General features: G+C 40.4%; 1 protein-coding gene across 1 annotated transcript; it reads left to right on the plus strand.

The window, feature by feature from the left end:
* The first annotated feature begins 49 nt into the window (after window positions 1-49).
* On the plus strand, window positions 50-11,850 carry gnmt (glycine N-methyltransferase). The gene is made up of 6 exons (XM_020085133.2): window positions 50-2,786; window positions 5,849-5,976; window positions 6,079-6,192; window positions 6,436-6,578; window positions 7,570-7,691; window positions 8,968-11,850. Exons 1-6 carry the CDS (start codon window positions 2,578-2,580, stop codon window positions 9,137-9,139), a joined length of 888 nt encoding a protein of 295 aa, XP_019940692.1. The 5' UTR covers window positions 50-2,577; the 3' UTR covers window positions 9,140-11,850.
* Window positions 11,851-17,291: the final 5,441 nt, after the last annotated feature.

Raw genomic sequence — 17,291 nt, forward strand, 5'->3', positions numbered from 1 at the left:
AAACAAACCAGAAGTGATTCATATGGTAATGAAGACTTTCACCTTTTTATTTCAATTGTATTTATTATTTATTTATATTCAACACACTGTTATCAGGGAGTCACATATGTGCTCAATAACTCTGCATCCTGGTGTTTAATTTGATATTTTATCTGTAGACAGTAAAGCAACAGATCTGAAAATGTGTCTTAGTTTCCCTTCCTGTATTATGTTCATGTATAAGTAAATGATTTGACAGTCTGACTTAACTGTAGAGAAGACTTTTATAAATATATCTAAAAAAAAATCCCTTTGACCCTCATGAGGCCAGTAGTGTACATGTGTTCCTCAAGCTTGGTTCCTCCAGTGGAGTCCTGGGAGCCGAGGGTTCGGCCCAGTGTCTGAGCTGTTCCTAGGACTTTGCTCTTCTGGACAGAGACTTCAGGTGTTGTTTCAGGAATTAGGGCTGTCGACTTTTCTAAAAATCAAGTTTCAACAAATCAACAAATTTAACATGACGTGCAATATGTTTGAAGGTATTCGAATACTCCCTATACAAAAGTCAGTAGAGGTGAAAGACTTGATGTTGCTCCACTTGTCTCTGGTGCCTCCTCCACTGCCTCCTCCATTTTGTACATCACCCTCCACATCTATTCCAGATTTAAGCTCTCTATATAAACAGTGCACAACAATTAATCAAGCCACAACAAATCAACAGACAATACAATCCAGTATTACTCCATGGTACGTGTGTACATCTTGTAGTTTTATGCAGAAACCACTAGATGTTACCAGAGAGATATGCATGCATTTTACTGATAGTACCTGAACTCAGTATTGACCTGATCCTGCCTTTGTACACACACACACACACACACACACACACACACACACACACACACACACACACACAGTGAGGGAGAGAGAGAGAATTTGTGTTAGTGTGTGCAGGGCAAGTGAGTTGAGTAAAGCTGGGTGGTTCAAAACTAACCTGGTTGGCACCGGTTGTGGTTGACGCACTCTTACCTCACCTGTGCCAGTAAACAAAGATGGCCCTCTGTGAACTTTATCAGCCAATCACAACAGGAGGAGTTCACTTTATGGGAGGGAACATAGACACAGTGTTTTTTGGCCAGATGTGTCGGTGACAGGCTCTCAGAGTTTTCTTTCATGTTGCTCATATTTCATTTGAAGTCGGATAATTAACCAATCTAATATATATCTATATGTGTGGACAATTTCTATGATATATAAGCAATTTGTCATTTATTAATCCGACTCAGGATCCCTATGAAATCCAATACAATCATATGGAATTAGATTGTTGTCATAGTTGCTGGTGAGTTCTCGAACAACAATATATACACGATGAATTAAGGAAAAATACTGTGAAAAGAGCAGTTATTGCTGTTGCATAAAATTGCAAATAAATGATTGGTTAAGCAGAACTTTTACCCATCCAGCTGTGTCACCACCTTTATGATGAAATGATACTTGTTTGAACTGGTCATAGTCTGAGCATTTGAGTCACTGAGTAAAGTCTTACAGGCAACTCCTCTCTCGAAAGGTCATTCATAAACAGCCATCTTGAGCAGATTATGAATGACCCCATACATGTAACTTATACTAACCCCAACCATAACCTGTCTCCTCTTCACAATACTGTGTGACTGTATTATCTAAGAAGGCTCAAATGTATCCTCCCATCCCTGAGAAATGAATTCTCCAACATCAGGCTTCAAATCAAGCAAATAGAAGAAGGGTACAAATGTTGAAAAACCAAGGGGCATTAACTGTGTCCAACTCCAGCTCTGTTGCTAGGCAACAGCAATAAGGGTTGGATGAGCTGGTGAAGCTGATCACGGAAAGCCACTGTAGACCAGAACATCTCATTTCTGGTCGGCCTTTGCCGACGCAGTCTTCATGGGCCGGGTAGACCACGCTCTTTTGAAGGATGTAGCATATATACATTATATACAGTCTATGATGTAGCCCCTGAATTAAGACTCAGCTCCTGTGGTATTGGGTCATTTTAAATGCATGCAGGCTATTGTGAATGGACTGGGCCTCTTATTTTATCATATACGCAAATAAAATCAGCAATAAAGGGAAACCACTGTTTAAAAATGTAATTCACACTTTTAAGCAATCTTAATATAGGCTACAGGAAATATTTGAATGGTGATGTGCAGGATGAGCTGAGGAGGGATTTGGACATCCTGCCTGGTGGTGGCAACACCAGGCAGGATGTTCTCATTTAGTCAGTGAAGTAAAATGTTCATCCAAACAGCAATCACATGATTTAAAACTGTGAAAAACGATTTAATTGTTTTTTTTAATCCAACACGGAACGATCGTTTTATCCTGAAAAAACAAAACAAGTTCCACTTCCTGTACGTAAACATTAACTCGGAGGCGGTCTCTCCGTTCCCATCCAATCAGAAAGTAGGCGTCAGTCCCCTCACTGTGTCATTGGATCAAAGTTTCTCCGCCTAGAAATAATAACAACCTGGATGTGGGGTCGCATGTGGACAGAACGATCCGCAGCTCGCTCACCGAATCTCCCGGAGGACTCACAGCGGCAGCAGCGACAGCATCATGTCGGTCGACAGCGTGTTCAGGACCCGCTCCCTCGGGGTGGCCGCCGAGGGTCTCCCTGACCAGTACGCCGACGGCAAAGCGGCCAAAGTGTGGCAGCTGTACATCGGAGACACGCAGAGCCGGACGCAGGAGTACAAGAGCTGGGTGGTGTCCCTGCTAAAGCAGCAGGGGGTGCGGAGGGTGCTGGATGTCGCCTGCGGAACCGGGTAACATGAGGCCGACTCAGCACTTTCACACTGGCACGGTTTACTAGGGCAGTGAACGTCTCACCAAACCCCATTCAACGTTGCATCATTTTAAAGTACATCAGTGTACAACAACAAATACAACACAGCCGGTTGAATATCACGTGCATTGCCTAAATCTCTAGCATCCAAAGAGTCATTCGTCTTTAAAATAAAATGCCAACTCTGTTTTGATTCCATTAGTTGCACTTTTAAATGCAGTTAACATGTATTTAGTTCACCAGCCTGAAGGCCTAAATCCAACCCTTCTGAATCATGTGCATTTCTGCAACCACCAGGTTTGTGTAAGGGTGTGACCTGACAGTGTAATTATAAAATTAGATTTGGTAGGGCAGGATGTGAATATGGTCAAATATGAAATTATGAAATGCTGTCATAACTGCAATATTTCATTCATTTCCACATGCACAATGTGATAATTCAACATTGAGAAAAAAAACCCAATAACAAATGAATAAAGAATGATACAAATATATTTTATATATAAATATATAACTTACTTGATGTAAGTTATGTATCCTCTAACGCAAATAGTTTGGTTTGACTTTTGTGGAATTCCAGCCGACTGACCCTGTTTCACCCCAGACAAAAATCCGGATTATGTCAGAGAATAATGAAAGAAAGTGCAGACTTGCACAAGCCACTGTTCCAGTTCCTGCAGCGATCTGGGAGCTGGGATCACAAGTTTATTAAGTTTCTAAAATGTTCTCCCATGTAATAACGTGGAAGGCTCATGTGGATGTGCAGCTGTTCTTGTGACGTTTTCTGCCACCAGTTATCCACATTTGTTCTACCCCACATAGGGCCACTGAGTGAGAGCTGGGGGTTGGGGGTGAACTGTTTTGTTTGCAAAGCAGGAAGCGAGCCGTCTCTTGCAGAAGAGCACATGTAGGGCTCAGTGGTTGTGCAGCTGGTGCCGACTTGTTGCAGTGGGTTTTGACTGGTTCCCTGCAGCGTGTTTACTTCCACTGATAGTGTATCAGGGATCTGGGACAGCATCAAGGCCATTGGCTGAACCCAAGACAAGAACACATCATACTTTAGCCCCCCTGCCAAGCCCCCCTTACCCCTGTTATCCTCAACTGGCTTTATCTTTGAAACCTTGTGCAGGAGATGCAACACTATAATCTAAAAGATGAGGGTCGACCTTTTGACCGATAAGTATTTCTGAGATAGTAATATTTTTGCCCTTCTTTCAACACCACAGTCTGACTTTGACCCTGTTACATGGTAGCATGGCATGTCTCTGTAGCACGACCATCTTGGGTGATGTAAACACGATCATAGTGGAATGGGGTTACAAACAGCACTGCTATTTTTGGCTAAGTGTGCATCTGATGCCAGGCTTTCCAGGTCTGTCACCACAACAAGCAGCAACTTATGCAAAAGTGCATGTTATACCCTGATCACCGTGACTTGTATAAGTGGAACCATAGAGGACTTTTTGTTTTGCCTTCAGATGTTTGCTGCACAGTTGCATGTGAATCATAAAGCTCTTTTACTAGCTGTGCCGTAACATCAAGCATTAGGTTTAACGTGCGCTTCATAAGATCATACTCTGCATTTGTCATTGCTCATCATACAACATACAAGCTGTTTATTTGCAGTTGAATATTATCCTGGAGTTACCCATTTGTTGTTAATGATTGTAGTAAAAAAAAAAAAAGAAGCTTTTTTTAGCTCATTATCCCACAAATCTTGCTCTGATAGGTTTTTTTCCTTGGACTCTGCCTCCATGTGATTCTGTTGTTTGAATTTTGATTATTGTGTAACACAACTCACAATTAGTTACTGTTTGGAAAGCACTTCTGAAATTTCACCATTTCACTTGAGTCCAGACTGATGATGAAAGGTCTATGACAACATTCTTTGTTTAAACATAGTTTGCAGTCACCAGCCAATGAGCAAATGATGTTTGTTAGAATAAGTCACCCCAGTTATGCTTGTGTTAACATGGTGTTGCAGTGGTTAGCCCCCTCACCTCTCCCTGTACCCCACCTCTCGCCCATTGGCAGCTGGGATTGCCTCAGAGGATTAGTTGTATAGATCACTGGCACCTTATAGGGGAGAAAATGTGCCAAGGACCCTATCATATTTCTAGTGCTGATAAAACATATGCTTACGGCCATTTGTGCTCCTAGATGCCACACAAATTCTTTGCATTCTAAAACCTTTCAAACGAAATACTTCAACTTGACTGGATTTCTACTTTTCAAGTAATTTAAATGGTAACCACCATCTGTGTTTTCGAACGGGAGTATTAATTTTGCTGATTAGACAGTCTTCAGTAGCTGCTCTCGATAAAACCAAAGTCAAGATAACTGTCATAATATTTTCCCAGTTTACCTGGTTTGGGCTTTGCATCACTTGATGGTGTGACTGACTTAAATATTTATCCATGGTCACTAGTCAGCTGGCTACTAAGCTTGGCAGCAGCAGGAGTGGCATGCAGGTGCCACCTGAAGGAAGTGGGTGGATTAAGACAAACTTAGGTGATGTGTCACATTCATATCAGAATTTGTATTTGTCCAAAGCTAATGTGGGTGGGACTTATTGTGAACAATGTGTTTGTTTTAATGGTGCTCTCTGATGTGGCTTAACTTTTCAATTGATTGCAAATCATTGCAAGAACCTCCAAGTGATGGACCATGGTCCCGGTTCCCACTTTGAGAACCACTGGTATAGATGAATGATGGTTGGAGGTGCGCTGGTAGTGAACACTGGTTGAGAATGTAACTGACTTGTTTGCACACTTTAAGGACAGAAAACCTCTGCTAATGTTAAAGAAAGTGGAAAAAAGTGATTCCTGCATCATCCCCTTTATCCAGATCTGCACCAAATTTGACTTTGTTCTTCTGCATCCTTTCACCAAGGTTTGTGGTAGTCTGTCCAGTGGTTTTTAAAAACTTCTACTCCTGTTGCAAGATTCAACACACAAGTGCTTCTTTCTCTGAGCTTGTGAGGTTAAACTGTTTTTCTATTTGTAGAACAACACTTGTGTTTACGGAGCCTTTTTTTTGTAGAGTGGACTCCATCATGCTGGTGGAGGAGGGCTTCAATATGGTGAGTGTGGATGCCAGTGACAAAATGCTGAAGTACGCGCTGAAGGCAAGATGGGACAGAAGAAAAGAGCAAGCTTTTGATCAGTGGGGTATGAAATGTTTTATATTGTCGAGATTGAATTGCGACTTTTGAATGTTCAAAACTTTTGAAATCGAACATATATTTCCTTTGGTTTCCTTCTTCTCTGTAGTTATTGAAGAGGCCAACTGGCTGTCGTTATCAGAAGATATTCAGAAACCAGGGGATGGTTTCGACGCGGTCATCTGCCTGGGCAACTCATTTGCCCATTTACCAGACTTTAAAGGTACAGTCACCAACTTCCATCCTGTTTTTGAATTTGATCGGTAAGATACAGACGTAATCTCCCAATCACTAATTTAATGTTTGGTAATTTAAAATTAACTGATAATAGGTGCGTCAGCAAAATGTGAGGTCTGGTGCACATTTGACCACACCCATCAGTGATGTGTGTGCACACTCCATCAACATCGCAGGGTGAAAGATTCATTTGTAATTGATCATATTATTGATTTTGTTTTGCTCTCAGGGGACCAGAGTGACCAGCAGCTGGCCCTTCAGAACATCGCCAGTATGGTCAGACCAGGTGGGATCCTCATCATTGACCATCGTAACTACGACTACATCCTTGAGACTGGGAAGGCGCCACAAGGCAAAAACATTTACTACAAGGTACTATAACATGACCATTATTACTTTATCTGCTCAAACGTAAAAGTAAGAAAGTATTCAAAGACAAAAACCATCAGCCTGAAGAGAACATACAAATCTAAACTTTTTTTCTTTTCTCTGTAAGGAGGAGTTTGACAGACAGTAGTGTTTAGGAATGGTTTACTGACACCATCACTAGCAGCAGCTGGGTTTAAGACCTTAAAGCTTCACCCAGAGCCTCCCGGATATTACGGGATTTTCAATGAAACTGCCACGGATGAAACAGAAGGAGATGTGCATGAAATACCAAACCAGAGAAAACCAACACAGATAAAGTTTGAACATGCAAACTCAACATAGAAAGACCTCGGACGAATGGGGATTTGAACCATGACCCTTTTTGCTGTGAGGTGTCAGTACAAACTGTGTTGAAAAACAGATGATGTCTGAAGTACTGAGTTATAAAAATTCATTTTGGAAGATGGTAAAATACATGGATCATCCACAGCATGTGTTAATTTATTTTTCATATGTTGTTCATGTTGTGGTGTATATGTATATCAGATTGTAACTGTGCTACAAACAGTATATCAGGGATTGCACTGTTTGTCTTTTTTTCTGTTATAAACTTTATGATTTGGACATCTGAACTTTACATAAATAACCTCGACAGAGACGTAACAGCAGGCGCTGATGGCAATGAGCCTTTTTCAATTAGCATTATATTCCTCATAACACGAACCATATTCTTAAATCCAGCCAAAGCAAGGACTATCCAGCTGGAATGCCTGTGTTTAAATACTAATTCAACAGTCACGTGTTAAGAGTCAAATCCATTTCTGATTCCCCCATAATCCCAGGGTCTGCTCTCATGGTCCAACTCAACACTCCACAACAGTGAGAGCAGCTTCCTGGTGTTGTTGAGTCACTTCTAATTAACTGCTCACATTTGGACGTCACTGAAGTGTTGTTCACCAGCGTGCTGTATAATCATGTGTGTGTTGTGTTGCAGAGTGATCTCACTCAGGACATCTCCACCTCGGTGCTGTGGGTCAACAGTAAGCCTCATATGATCACTCTGGATTACACCATCCAAGTGCCCCAGGCCACCGAACAGAATCTCCCTGAAGTCAGGTATGGTCGGTCGCTCTGCTGAGAGTTTGGAACACTCACTTTAAAGCTAATGTGAAAGAAATACGATTTAAATGTCAAAGGTTAAAATTCATTAATCCGTCAAAGATTTTCTTGATTAACCAATTAATCTTTAGGTCCAGAAATAGCTTAAAAAAATGATGCTTAAATTCAAGGAGACGTCATCAAGCTACTTGAGTAGCAGTCAAATACTGTGCATACAGAACGGAATGACTCAAACAGTTATCAAATATTTATGTTGTGACTGATCAGTAGATCTCATCAGCACTGCAACTGCATGTACAGTATGAACATTTGGAAACACAAATCCCTTTCGTCCTGAAGGTTGGATTAGAAGATCGAACTTTGGCTGACGAACAGACGTGAGACCAGAGTTTATAAAGTTTACACAAATACACACGAGATGACGTAACAAGCACAGAGGATTTTAACATGTTCAGCAGGTGACACAAACCCTGACTCACGACATGTCAGCCATAACGACTGTGAGACAAACTCGTAAGAGAGTGACAACCCTGTATACAATCGGAGACAGATACATGACCCTGAAGTAACTTGTCACATAAAGCATCTATGACAGATATTCTGTTTTTGTTTAATGTTATATCTTGTATATCAAAGAAATTGGTGCCTCTTTAGCCAAACTTAGACATTTATAATTAGAAATGAAAGATTGTTATCAAATAGAATGGCAGTCAGTAAAGCGCGTACCTCTGCCAAGACCCGACTGTTCCCCTAAAGGTACAGTGTGTAGAATTTTACATTACATTTTTTTTCTGTCAAGGTACATGCATATTTTCCTGGGAAATCTGGGAAAATGTCAAAAGACTCCCCATCTCACAATGTTTAGAAAGAGAAAAACATCGCTGATCTGGATTCGCACCAAAAGCTAATGCGTTCCTTCATGGTTAACCTCAAGATAAATGGAGTTTTTGAATGAAAGTCTTTTTGAAAAGGCAGATAAACAAACAAACAGCAATGAAAACAGAACCTTGTGGGCAGAGATAAATCCAGTGTTGTGCAGACTGCTTGTATAAAGTGATACAAAGGGATGACCTGTGTTTGTGTTGGAACATATTCGTTGTGTGACAGTGTACTGTTGTAGTTTCACTGTGATGACCCTCTTTTGTTTTTGTGTGAAATCCCACACAGTCAAGGTCGAGGGACTCGTCTCCCAGACGTGGTAGACACAGCGCAGCGAACATTTGTTGAATGGTTGTGGGAATAGTAACACGTGTGCTCTGTTTGTCCTGCCCAGTAAATTTCGTCTGTCCTACTACCCTCACCGTCTGGAGAACTTCAAAGGGCTGCTGACCAAGGCCTTCAACGGCAAAATGGAGCACAGCGTCTACGGAGACTTCAAGACATATGTCCCCGGCCAGACCCAGGCTCCATGCTACTTCATCCACGTCTGTAAGAAGACAGCCTGAGAGCCCTGCCAACCAAAAACACACACACACGCACGCAAACACACGCACGCTGGTAGAAGTAATAAAGCTTCCCGCCTCCTGTAAGTCCCAACATGCTCTTACAGTAAAAATTAGTTTTAAAAAGATGTCATCATCTTATAGTTCTTGAAAAGGAAGCAGTTCTGTTTTGTCACTGACAACGAGGCTAAAATATTGGGTAACAACCCAACTCAACAAATAGTCTGAATAAGACACTACCGTAACCAGCATTTTACGATTACCTTAACCCGAATAAGGTCATTCTCGGAATAAGTAATCTTTGAATTAAGATATGGAGTATTCCATCCTTAGTCACATCATCTAGACATGTATACATCTTGATTGCAGTATAACGTCTTATTGGAGTTTTCACAGCATTTTGCGACATCAACATTTGTAGCTATTGCAAAAATAGAAAGGAAACACCTAAAATGGTAACAAACGGTAGCACTGTACATTAAACTATTATGTATTGAATATTTTATGAGTGACTCAGGTCAACATGAAAATCAAAGTAATGTCTTATTCAGACTAAGGTGAATTTCCAGAATTTAGGTGTCCGTGTAAACTGCGTCAGATTGAACAGGTTCCTGATAGACTGTGCATTATTATTGTATAAATAATAAGATTGGCCCTTCAAGAAAATGTATCAGTACATTTAACGACCTTGAAATTTGTTAATCATAGTTTGTCTATTGCACAAGTTTTCATTTTCTCATCAGTTTCAAATGTTGACGCTAAACTGTCAGAGCAGCAGTGCCTAGTTGATTTTCATTTCATTATGTTTGTACAGCACAAGCGGACACATCCTGTAACTGTCTAAAATGTATCGGACCACTGTTTTCGTCCAGATGTTGTATTTTCTCAGCATGCTGTGCTGTGTCTGCTGTGGCATTTCCCCCATTTCCGTTTCCCCTCCGTTTCTTGCCCTTCACATCTTTGATATTGAAAATTAACACTATCTCTAAATGGTGCTGTACATCCGTGATATTCCTCATGATGGAATACTTTGCTTTTTGTTGCAGATCATGTTCTAAGATTCACCACATGCTTAGTCATTTGTATTCTGAGTTCATCACAAGCGTCTTAAAAACACAGATGAAGCCTTTATCGTGAAGCTGATTTCATTCTGTCCTGCTGCCTCTCATTGACAGGCACAGCACGACAGCAGTTTGAATCTATCAAGTGAATGGCCTGATCCTGTTTTATAACAGCTCCAACAGCCTTCAGTTCATTTGTTCAGTGAATAATCACTGATGTCAGGGTGCAGCCAGCGAGGCCTGTGACTCACATCAGTATTAACATCCGTCCTGAGAGCGGCGATCACAAGTGGTCAGCGCTAAGTTTCAGGGGTAAACACCCCAATGTTCTGAGATCTGATCACGCCCACCAAATTCGGAGGTGGTCTGTGGCCACTGTGAGAATGTAAGTGTGTCCTCCGTCTACGACTTGTTTCCCAAGTCCCAATATCAACACTGATAAACAGATAATGACTCACATTCTTCTTAAATTCAAAAAATCTTGACTCCACTCGCTTTCTCTATCGATCTCGATGTCTGTCTCTTGCTATTACTGACACACACTCAAACTGGGTGAGAACAACACAATTTGGTCTCCGCAAACATAAATCACGTACATTTTTATTTGAGTATACAGCAGGGACGTGAGATCTGATCTTAAGTGGTGATGAGACATTAAGGACACATTTTAGCGTCAGGTATGAACAGACAACGCTGTTCACTTGTGAGCAGATCTCTCAGGATGAAAGTTATACCTGGTCTTAAAAGAGCCTTGGAGAACTCGGACAGAATGGAGAGTGTGTGTCAGTCAATCATTCGAAATCCTCCTTCCTGAAGTCATTTATCTCCTCACTCAACCCTGAACAGCTCCAAAGCTATTTGACCTCTCTAGCTCAGGAAAAGTTTTCACGAACCCCTGCTTCTCAAGATTGAACAGAAGTTACGCTAAGTGAATCATTTCAGGCTTTTTTTCCCTGATTCTTTATTTTCTTCATATTTTTTTCTTTTATATTGTCAACTGTACATTGTTTGAGTCAGACACATTTTCACATTTTCTGGTTGTTACTTGCAATGGACCAGCAGTGAGTCTCTTTTAGGTGAAAAACTAATCTGAAGACCTATTGAGGATTCATCCAGAACCACTAACAGAATCATTTCAGGAAGACTCAGTTGGGTTTAGTAGCTGGTCAAACCTTAAAACATTTTATAAACCAAAGATTTATTTTTTCTTTATCTTGTAATTTGGGTTTTTGAAATGAAGAAAAAAACTTGTGTGTTACAGACATATTTTGCAGCGTCTCAAATAATTGAGTTTACCCAAATAATGAGGGGGAACATGATGGAAGAATAATTTATTTAGTTGTGTTATTTAGGTTCAAAAATGTTTTGCGTTGATACTAAATTTAGATTTAGAAAGAAAAGTCAAATATTATCACTGCCTTTGACTTTGCTGTGTGAGATAGTTTGTGATTGAGTTGAGATTAACAGCTTCAGAATGTGGTGAGAGTGGCTGAATGTTTGAGTTGGCTCATGTATAAATAAAACCATTTCAGAACATTCTTACTGTTATATACTTATTATAAGACATTAATGTTAAATTAGACTTTTATAAAGTTAATTGCTGATATGATTATTGGAATTCATTTGCATGACATTAAAGTTTTAAATAAGTAACCCTGTTGTCATGTTGTGTCTTTGTTTTTGAAATGTAGATGTATAGATGGACTGATTGATCCTTTGTACAGAAATAGAGATTCAGTGAAATCAGTTATTTATATAGTCAAAGTAGCAAAGATCAGTTCAGTCCAGTTTGAACTCGAATGCTTGTTATTTGGTGAGTTGGTCACTCACCAAGACAGACTGGCTACATCCAGTGATTAATAATCACATGGTACAAGTAATGTGTAAACTGCTTGTTTCCCAAAATACAAGCTTTGTTTGAGGCATGTATCAATAAATTTGGGATTCAGGGAATCGAACCCCTGACCTTCTTGTCAATGGTTCTGGCCATTGAAGTGAGGGAAAATACTCTTGTGTTGGAAATCAAGTATCCATATGAAAAAAGCTATTTACTGCAGTTGTCCTAAAAATGTTTTCTTTTTATAATAATGAAGTAAATGGTCATAGATGGTTCCCAGTTACAGGCTCAAAGTATCAGTGGTTGATCTGGAGCTGATTGTCGTAAAATCAGTCCACAGCATTTTCAGATTGCCCACTGATAAAAGAAAAGCTGTCAAATGTTATATATACCTAGATACAGCTTCTGAATGAGTTCTGTAAATTATATCAAGGCAGGGGACGTATTATTCCTATTCTTCTTATAATTATTAGTCATTCTGAATCATATGTAATACCCTGGTAAAAAGCACAAAATCATCAGTTAGTGCAAGTTACAGTGCATAATATAAGTCTGACACAAGAGGGCGACATTACATTACATGTAACTACCACAGACGAAGACCAAACTCCATTATGAAACTGCTGCTTTTTTCTCTCTGCATAAAACATTTTTATTAAACCCTTTAACTTAAACCTAAACAAAAACACTGACATAGAATCGAATGTGTCATTTGATTTTAATGACACTGGTCTGTTCTCCATCATGTTTGATGTGATTGTCGAGCAGAGACCTTCAAAATCAGTTTACTTTGTTTTTACGTCTTTGTGTAAAAAACATTACAGTCCATAATGTTCGCAATGTCCAGTTCTCTTTCTAGTCTCTGCAGCTGCACATTAAAAACCTTGGAAAGTTCAGATCCCAGCGAAGCAGACAGCTGTTCCACCTTCTGACATTTTGTCAGTGAGTGACATTTCCTGCTCCGTCTACCTGACCCCTGAACACCAACTCGCTCGCAGCCGTCCAGCACACCTCCCCCCTGAGCAGAGTGTCTGCAGCTCATCTCATGTCTCCGAGGTACACTATCAGACGCCGTGGTAGACGGCCGTGAAAAGGAGCTGATACGCAAACCAGATGTGAGGCCCGTTTGCCAGATGTGGCTGCTCCGCTTTGCTTTGCTCTACTTAGGGGAGTCAAAGTGGTCGACCATGACTGGCCTCACTGGGAAGGATCGCTTTCACAGCACGTCATTGGCCAAATCAAACAAAAACAGAGGGAGTAGAGCGAGACACTGACTGGAGAGGAGATGAGTAATTATGATGAATAATGATTATCCTCAAGTGCCTTTTAAGGAGAGAAGAAAAGAAGGAGAGGAATTAACTATTCATCCTGCATGTTCTTGATGAAACATTTATTTTGTTTGTTATTCAAGAGGAAATTATCTTACTATTAAATTTGATAAAGACAAAGAACTCAGCCTGTTTATTAAATGCATCGCCATGTTTTCAATCAGCAGTTAAATCTTTTGTTTCTACCCATGTATGACCACTCCATGGCAATGTTTTATTTTTTTATTTTTTTATTTTTTACGTTTTCATTCTGTTCAGAAAGTGAAGCAACAGCAGTTTGTTTGTTAGTTTGGAATACATTTCCTGTAACCACACGTGCATCTTTTGAAGCTCACAGATGTCTGGAGAAATGCAGGCATATTTTTGGGAAGAGGGACACAATGGGCTGTTGTTACAGCTTAAAGATGCCATGAAATTCAAAAATTGAGAATGTGTTTTGTATCTAACTGGACATAAAACCTGATCATTTGTACAGTTTCAAGTAGAAGTATTTTCAAATGGTCAAAAAAAAAACTCTGGATTTTGACCACCATCCAGATTTTATGTGACAAGCGTTTTTTTCCTCCTTCTATTAAATAAAAAGACAATTTTACTTTGATTATCCATTATAGAAGTCGTGTAGGAGACATAACAACAGAGTCGTTTTTCTCCACGGTTGCCAAAGTGTTTGCTCATTGTGGGAACTGTTGGGTTTTTATATATTTATTAAGATCATGGCCTTGACGAATATTTAAAGTGCCTTGAGATAATGTATGTTATGATTTGGTGCCATACTAAAACATTTTTTTAAAAAATGTTATCGAACAAACCCATATTCTTCAGTTATGTCACTTTTTGCTCCATTCAATTTGAAAGACCATGCTAATATACATCTTTAAAGCTGCGCTCCTGTACTGTACATATTTTATTAACAGTTTATCAGATGACTGTATGTGGAGTGAGAAAAGTTTCTCATAGTGACAAACCCCTCAGAGAACTGTCACTCAACTCTGCTGGTCCCAGCAGCTTTCAGCTTGTTTCGGTTTTACGACCCTCGACTTGACTGTAAGGGTTTAGTGTTACTGCTCTCGTCCAATGACAGATTATCACACAGACAAAGTGGGCACACACTCAGGGCTCTGGAGCCAGTGAGGGGCCCTTAGCCTTAAAATGTATCACCAGGCTTATCTTTTTTATGTATCACGTTTAAGATACAGGATGTGATTTTGAAAATGTTGCATGATTATGAAATAGGTTAAATATTTTTTTTAATTTGCAGATTCAATCGTATGATGTTATACATTGTGATGGAGAGGGGCCCCTCTCGTACATGTCAGGAGTTGAATGAATGATGAATTATGGTCCAGGAGTGGTCATATGTTGATCTGTACTACACATCGTGTAAATTCATTAAGATACATGTACTTTGTTGTATGAAAGATTAGTAATTTAACCAGTCAAAATAAAACATATAATTTTAAAGTGATATGTGCTGAGTAGTGGTTGATTCATGTACCATTTGCATGTTCGAGTTAGGGTGTGTGGCAATTTAATGTCCAGGGCAATGACAGTAAATCTGGACAATGTGTCTCCACTTCCTTGTGTGTCCCAGATATGAACGATCTTATGCATTCGTAGACTGCACAGTAGTGATCGGGGGCTGGAGCCTCAATAGCAAAGTCCAGTTGGTGGAGATCAAATCATCAGAGCTAAAAGTAGAAATAACTAGCTTTGTTGAGTCTCAGCAGGTTGCTAGACAACTGTACCCAGCCTAGAAATCGTTTAAATAAAACCACTGTAATTCATTTATGTTATATCTTCAGTAGTGAAACATGGAAGGAACAGACATGAGAGTGGTGTTGATTTACTCATATAATGAATCCAAAATTACATTTATTTTTTTCCCCCACAATGTCAAATATGTTAAAGTTACTTTTCTTTTAGTTTCTGTGTCAAGCTCTGCACAACAACAAGAGTTTAAATTAGAGGTGTGACTTTGACGACTTTCTTAGAATAGAAAAGGACACATGAAGACGAGAATAAGGTGCAAAACAAAGAGCAGCAAAACTTTGCCAGCAGACTCATAGAAAAACACACATCGACAGAAAAGGGAATCCATGTAAAGACGTAAAAACTGTTGAAGTGAAAGTAGAAAAAAAAAAGACACGGGAGGAACCTGAATGTGTTGAAGGAGTAAAGGCTGAGAAGGGAGAGAAAAGTCAGACAGTATCTAAACTGCCTTCACCGTGAGCTGCCAGATGATGATTTTCCAGATGTGAGAGGGGGGGGGGGGGGGAACAGAGGATTGGGACGTGGAGTGGGGGAGGAGAAAAACCCACAGATTTTTCACTTCTCGTTTCGAAGACCGTTGAGGCCGTGGGTTAAGTGGCTCTGAGCACTACAACAAGGTGAGGGTCCCTGGGGGCTTTGATGGCCGCCATTAGCCTCGCACAAATGACAGATGCAGTAAAAGAAAATCTGTCGAGCTTGACGTCTTCCTATAAACTCACTGAACTGCTTGCTCCGCCACCTCTCCCCACTTCTCACTTGTTCCTCCCACATCACTGATCATTTTCTTTCCAGGGTGCATGAGAAATTATGTATGTGCGTGTGTGTCCCAGCTGTCTTTTTCCCAGCTGCCACTGCTCGACTCCTGAGGAGAAAAGTGGCCACAGCGAAAGAATGAATAGTCCATGTGTGTGTTTTCTTGTGTCTTCACCTCTTCGGGGAGTTGCTTTGTGTGCTATGTGTGCTTTCTGTGATGCGTCATGTGTACATCATGTCTCCGTCATGTGTAACGGCTCTTTTTTGAAAAGCCCCTCCCAGGGACATGGCCAAGTTGAGGGTCTGTAAGCATTTATTGAGTCGTTATAATAAAAGAGTGGGTCACACCAAAAACTCAGCAGCAGCTCTGGGATTTTCCAGCCTCCACTCAGCCTGTGCCAAGATACTGTTTGGACAGAGAGAGCAGGGGATATTGAATGCCTTGTCTAGTGTTACGCAGGGGAATAGCCTAATCCAGACTGGGCCCATTCTTTCCCACATGAATGGTATGTGTGTGTGTGTTTGTATGTGTGTGTGTGTGTGTGTGTGTGTGTGTGGCGAGAGGGGCCCGTAAGAGAATCAAGAAACAGACAACATCCTCCTGCTGCGGAGAGAGAGAGTCTGAAGAACAATAAAGCCTGCTGAGTGAAGGAAGCGTTCTGGCTCGAAGCCTACGACTGGACAACGCTCAGCTTGTTTTTGGGTTCTAAACAAATAAACGTTCTACAAGCTCACACACACACACACACACATATGCAGATGAACACATACAGAAACCAGCGTGGTTTATTTATGACAGGAGGACCGCATGAGGACAAAACAAATGCAAGCTGCAGTAAATCTGCTCGGTGAGATTTGAGAGGACCCAGAGACAGATTTGTCAGTGCAGTAAAATCTGCTCTCATATTTTTCTCCTGATGTTTAAACAGGGGCATATATCAAAAGAGCTTAAATGTAATGGTTAGGGTCTATTTTTTCTTCACTCAGTAACGTCTGTGGGTAAATGACCACACTGGAAAATAATGGAGGCGGACTCCAACAGGATGACTCATTACCTCCAGGTCAAACCCAATAAGTATCTCTTATTAAAACACTGCAACAAGTGAAAGCCTTCCAGCGCTTTCTCGACTTGTGTTTGCTCATGTTTGTATAAAGCTAATAAAAAACACAAATATGCACCAAGTCACGTTCCTCAGGGCTGCGACAACAAATACAGAGCATGAGACAATTATACCACCTCGCCACATCGGCTGCACAAGATCTCTATACCTTAAATTGAAACTTCACTTTTTGTTTTTAAATGTACAGCGTTGGCTTTTACTTTCTTTACTTTTTCTTATGTTTCTGTTATCCTTTCCTTTTCAAATTGCCGTGAAATTATGTATCTGTTTTTTTATTTTAAATGA

Source organism: Paralichthys olivaceus, chromosome 12 (genome assembly GCF_024713975.1).
Source record: "Paralichthys olivaceus isolate ysfri-2021 chromosome 12, ASM2471397v2, whole genome shotgun sequence".
Taxonomy (NCBI): domain Eukaryota; kingdom Metazoa; phylum Chordata; class Actinopteri; order Pleuronectiformes; family Paralichthyidae; genus Paralichthys; species Paralichthys olivaceus.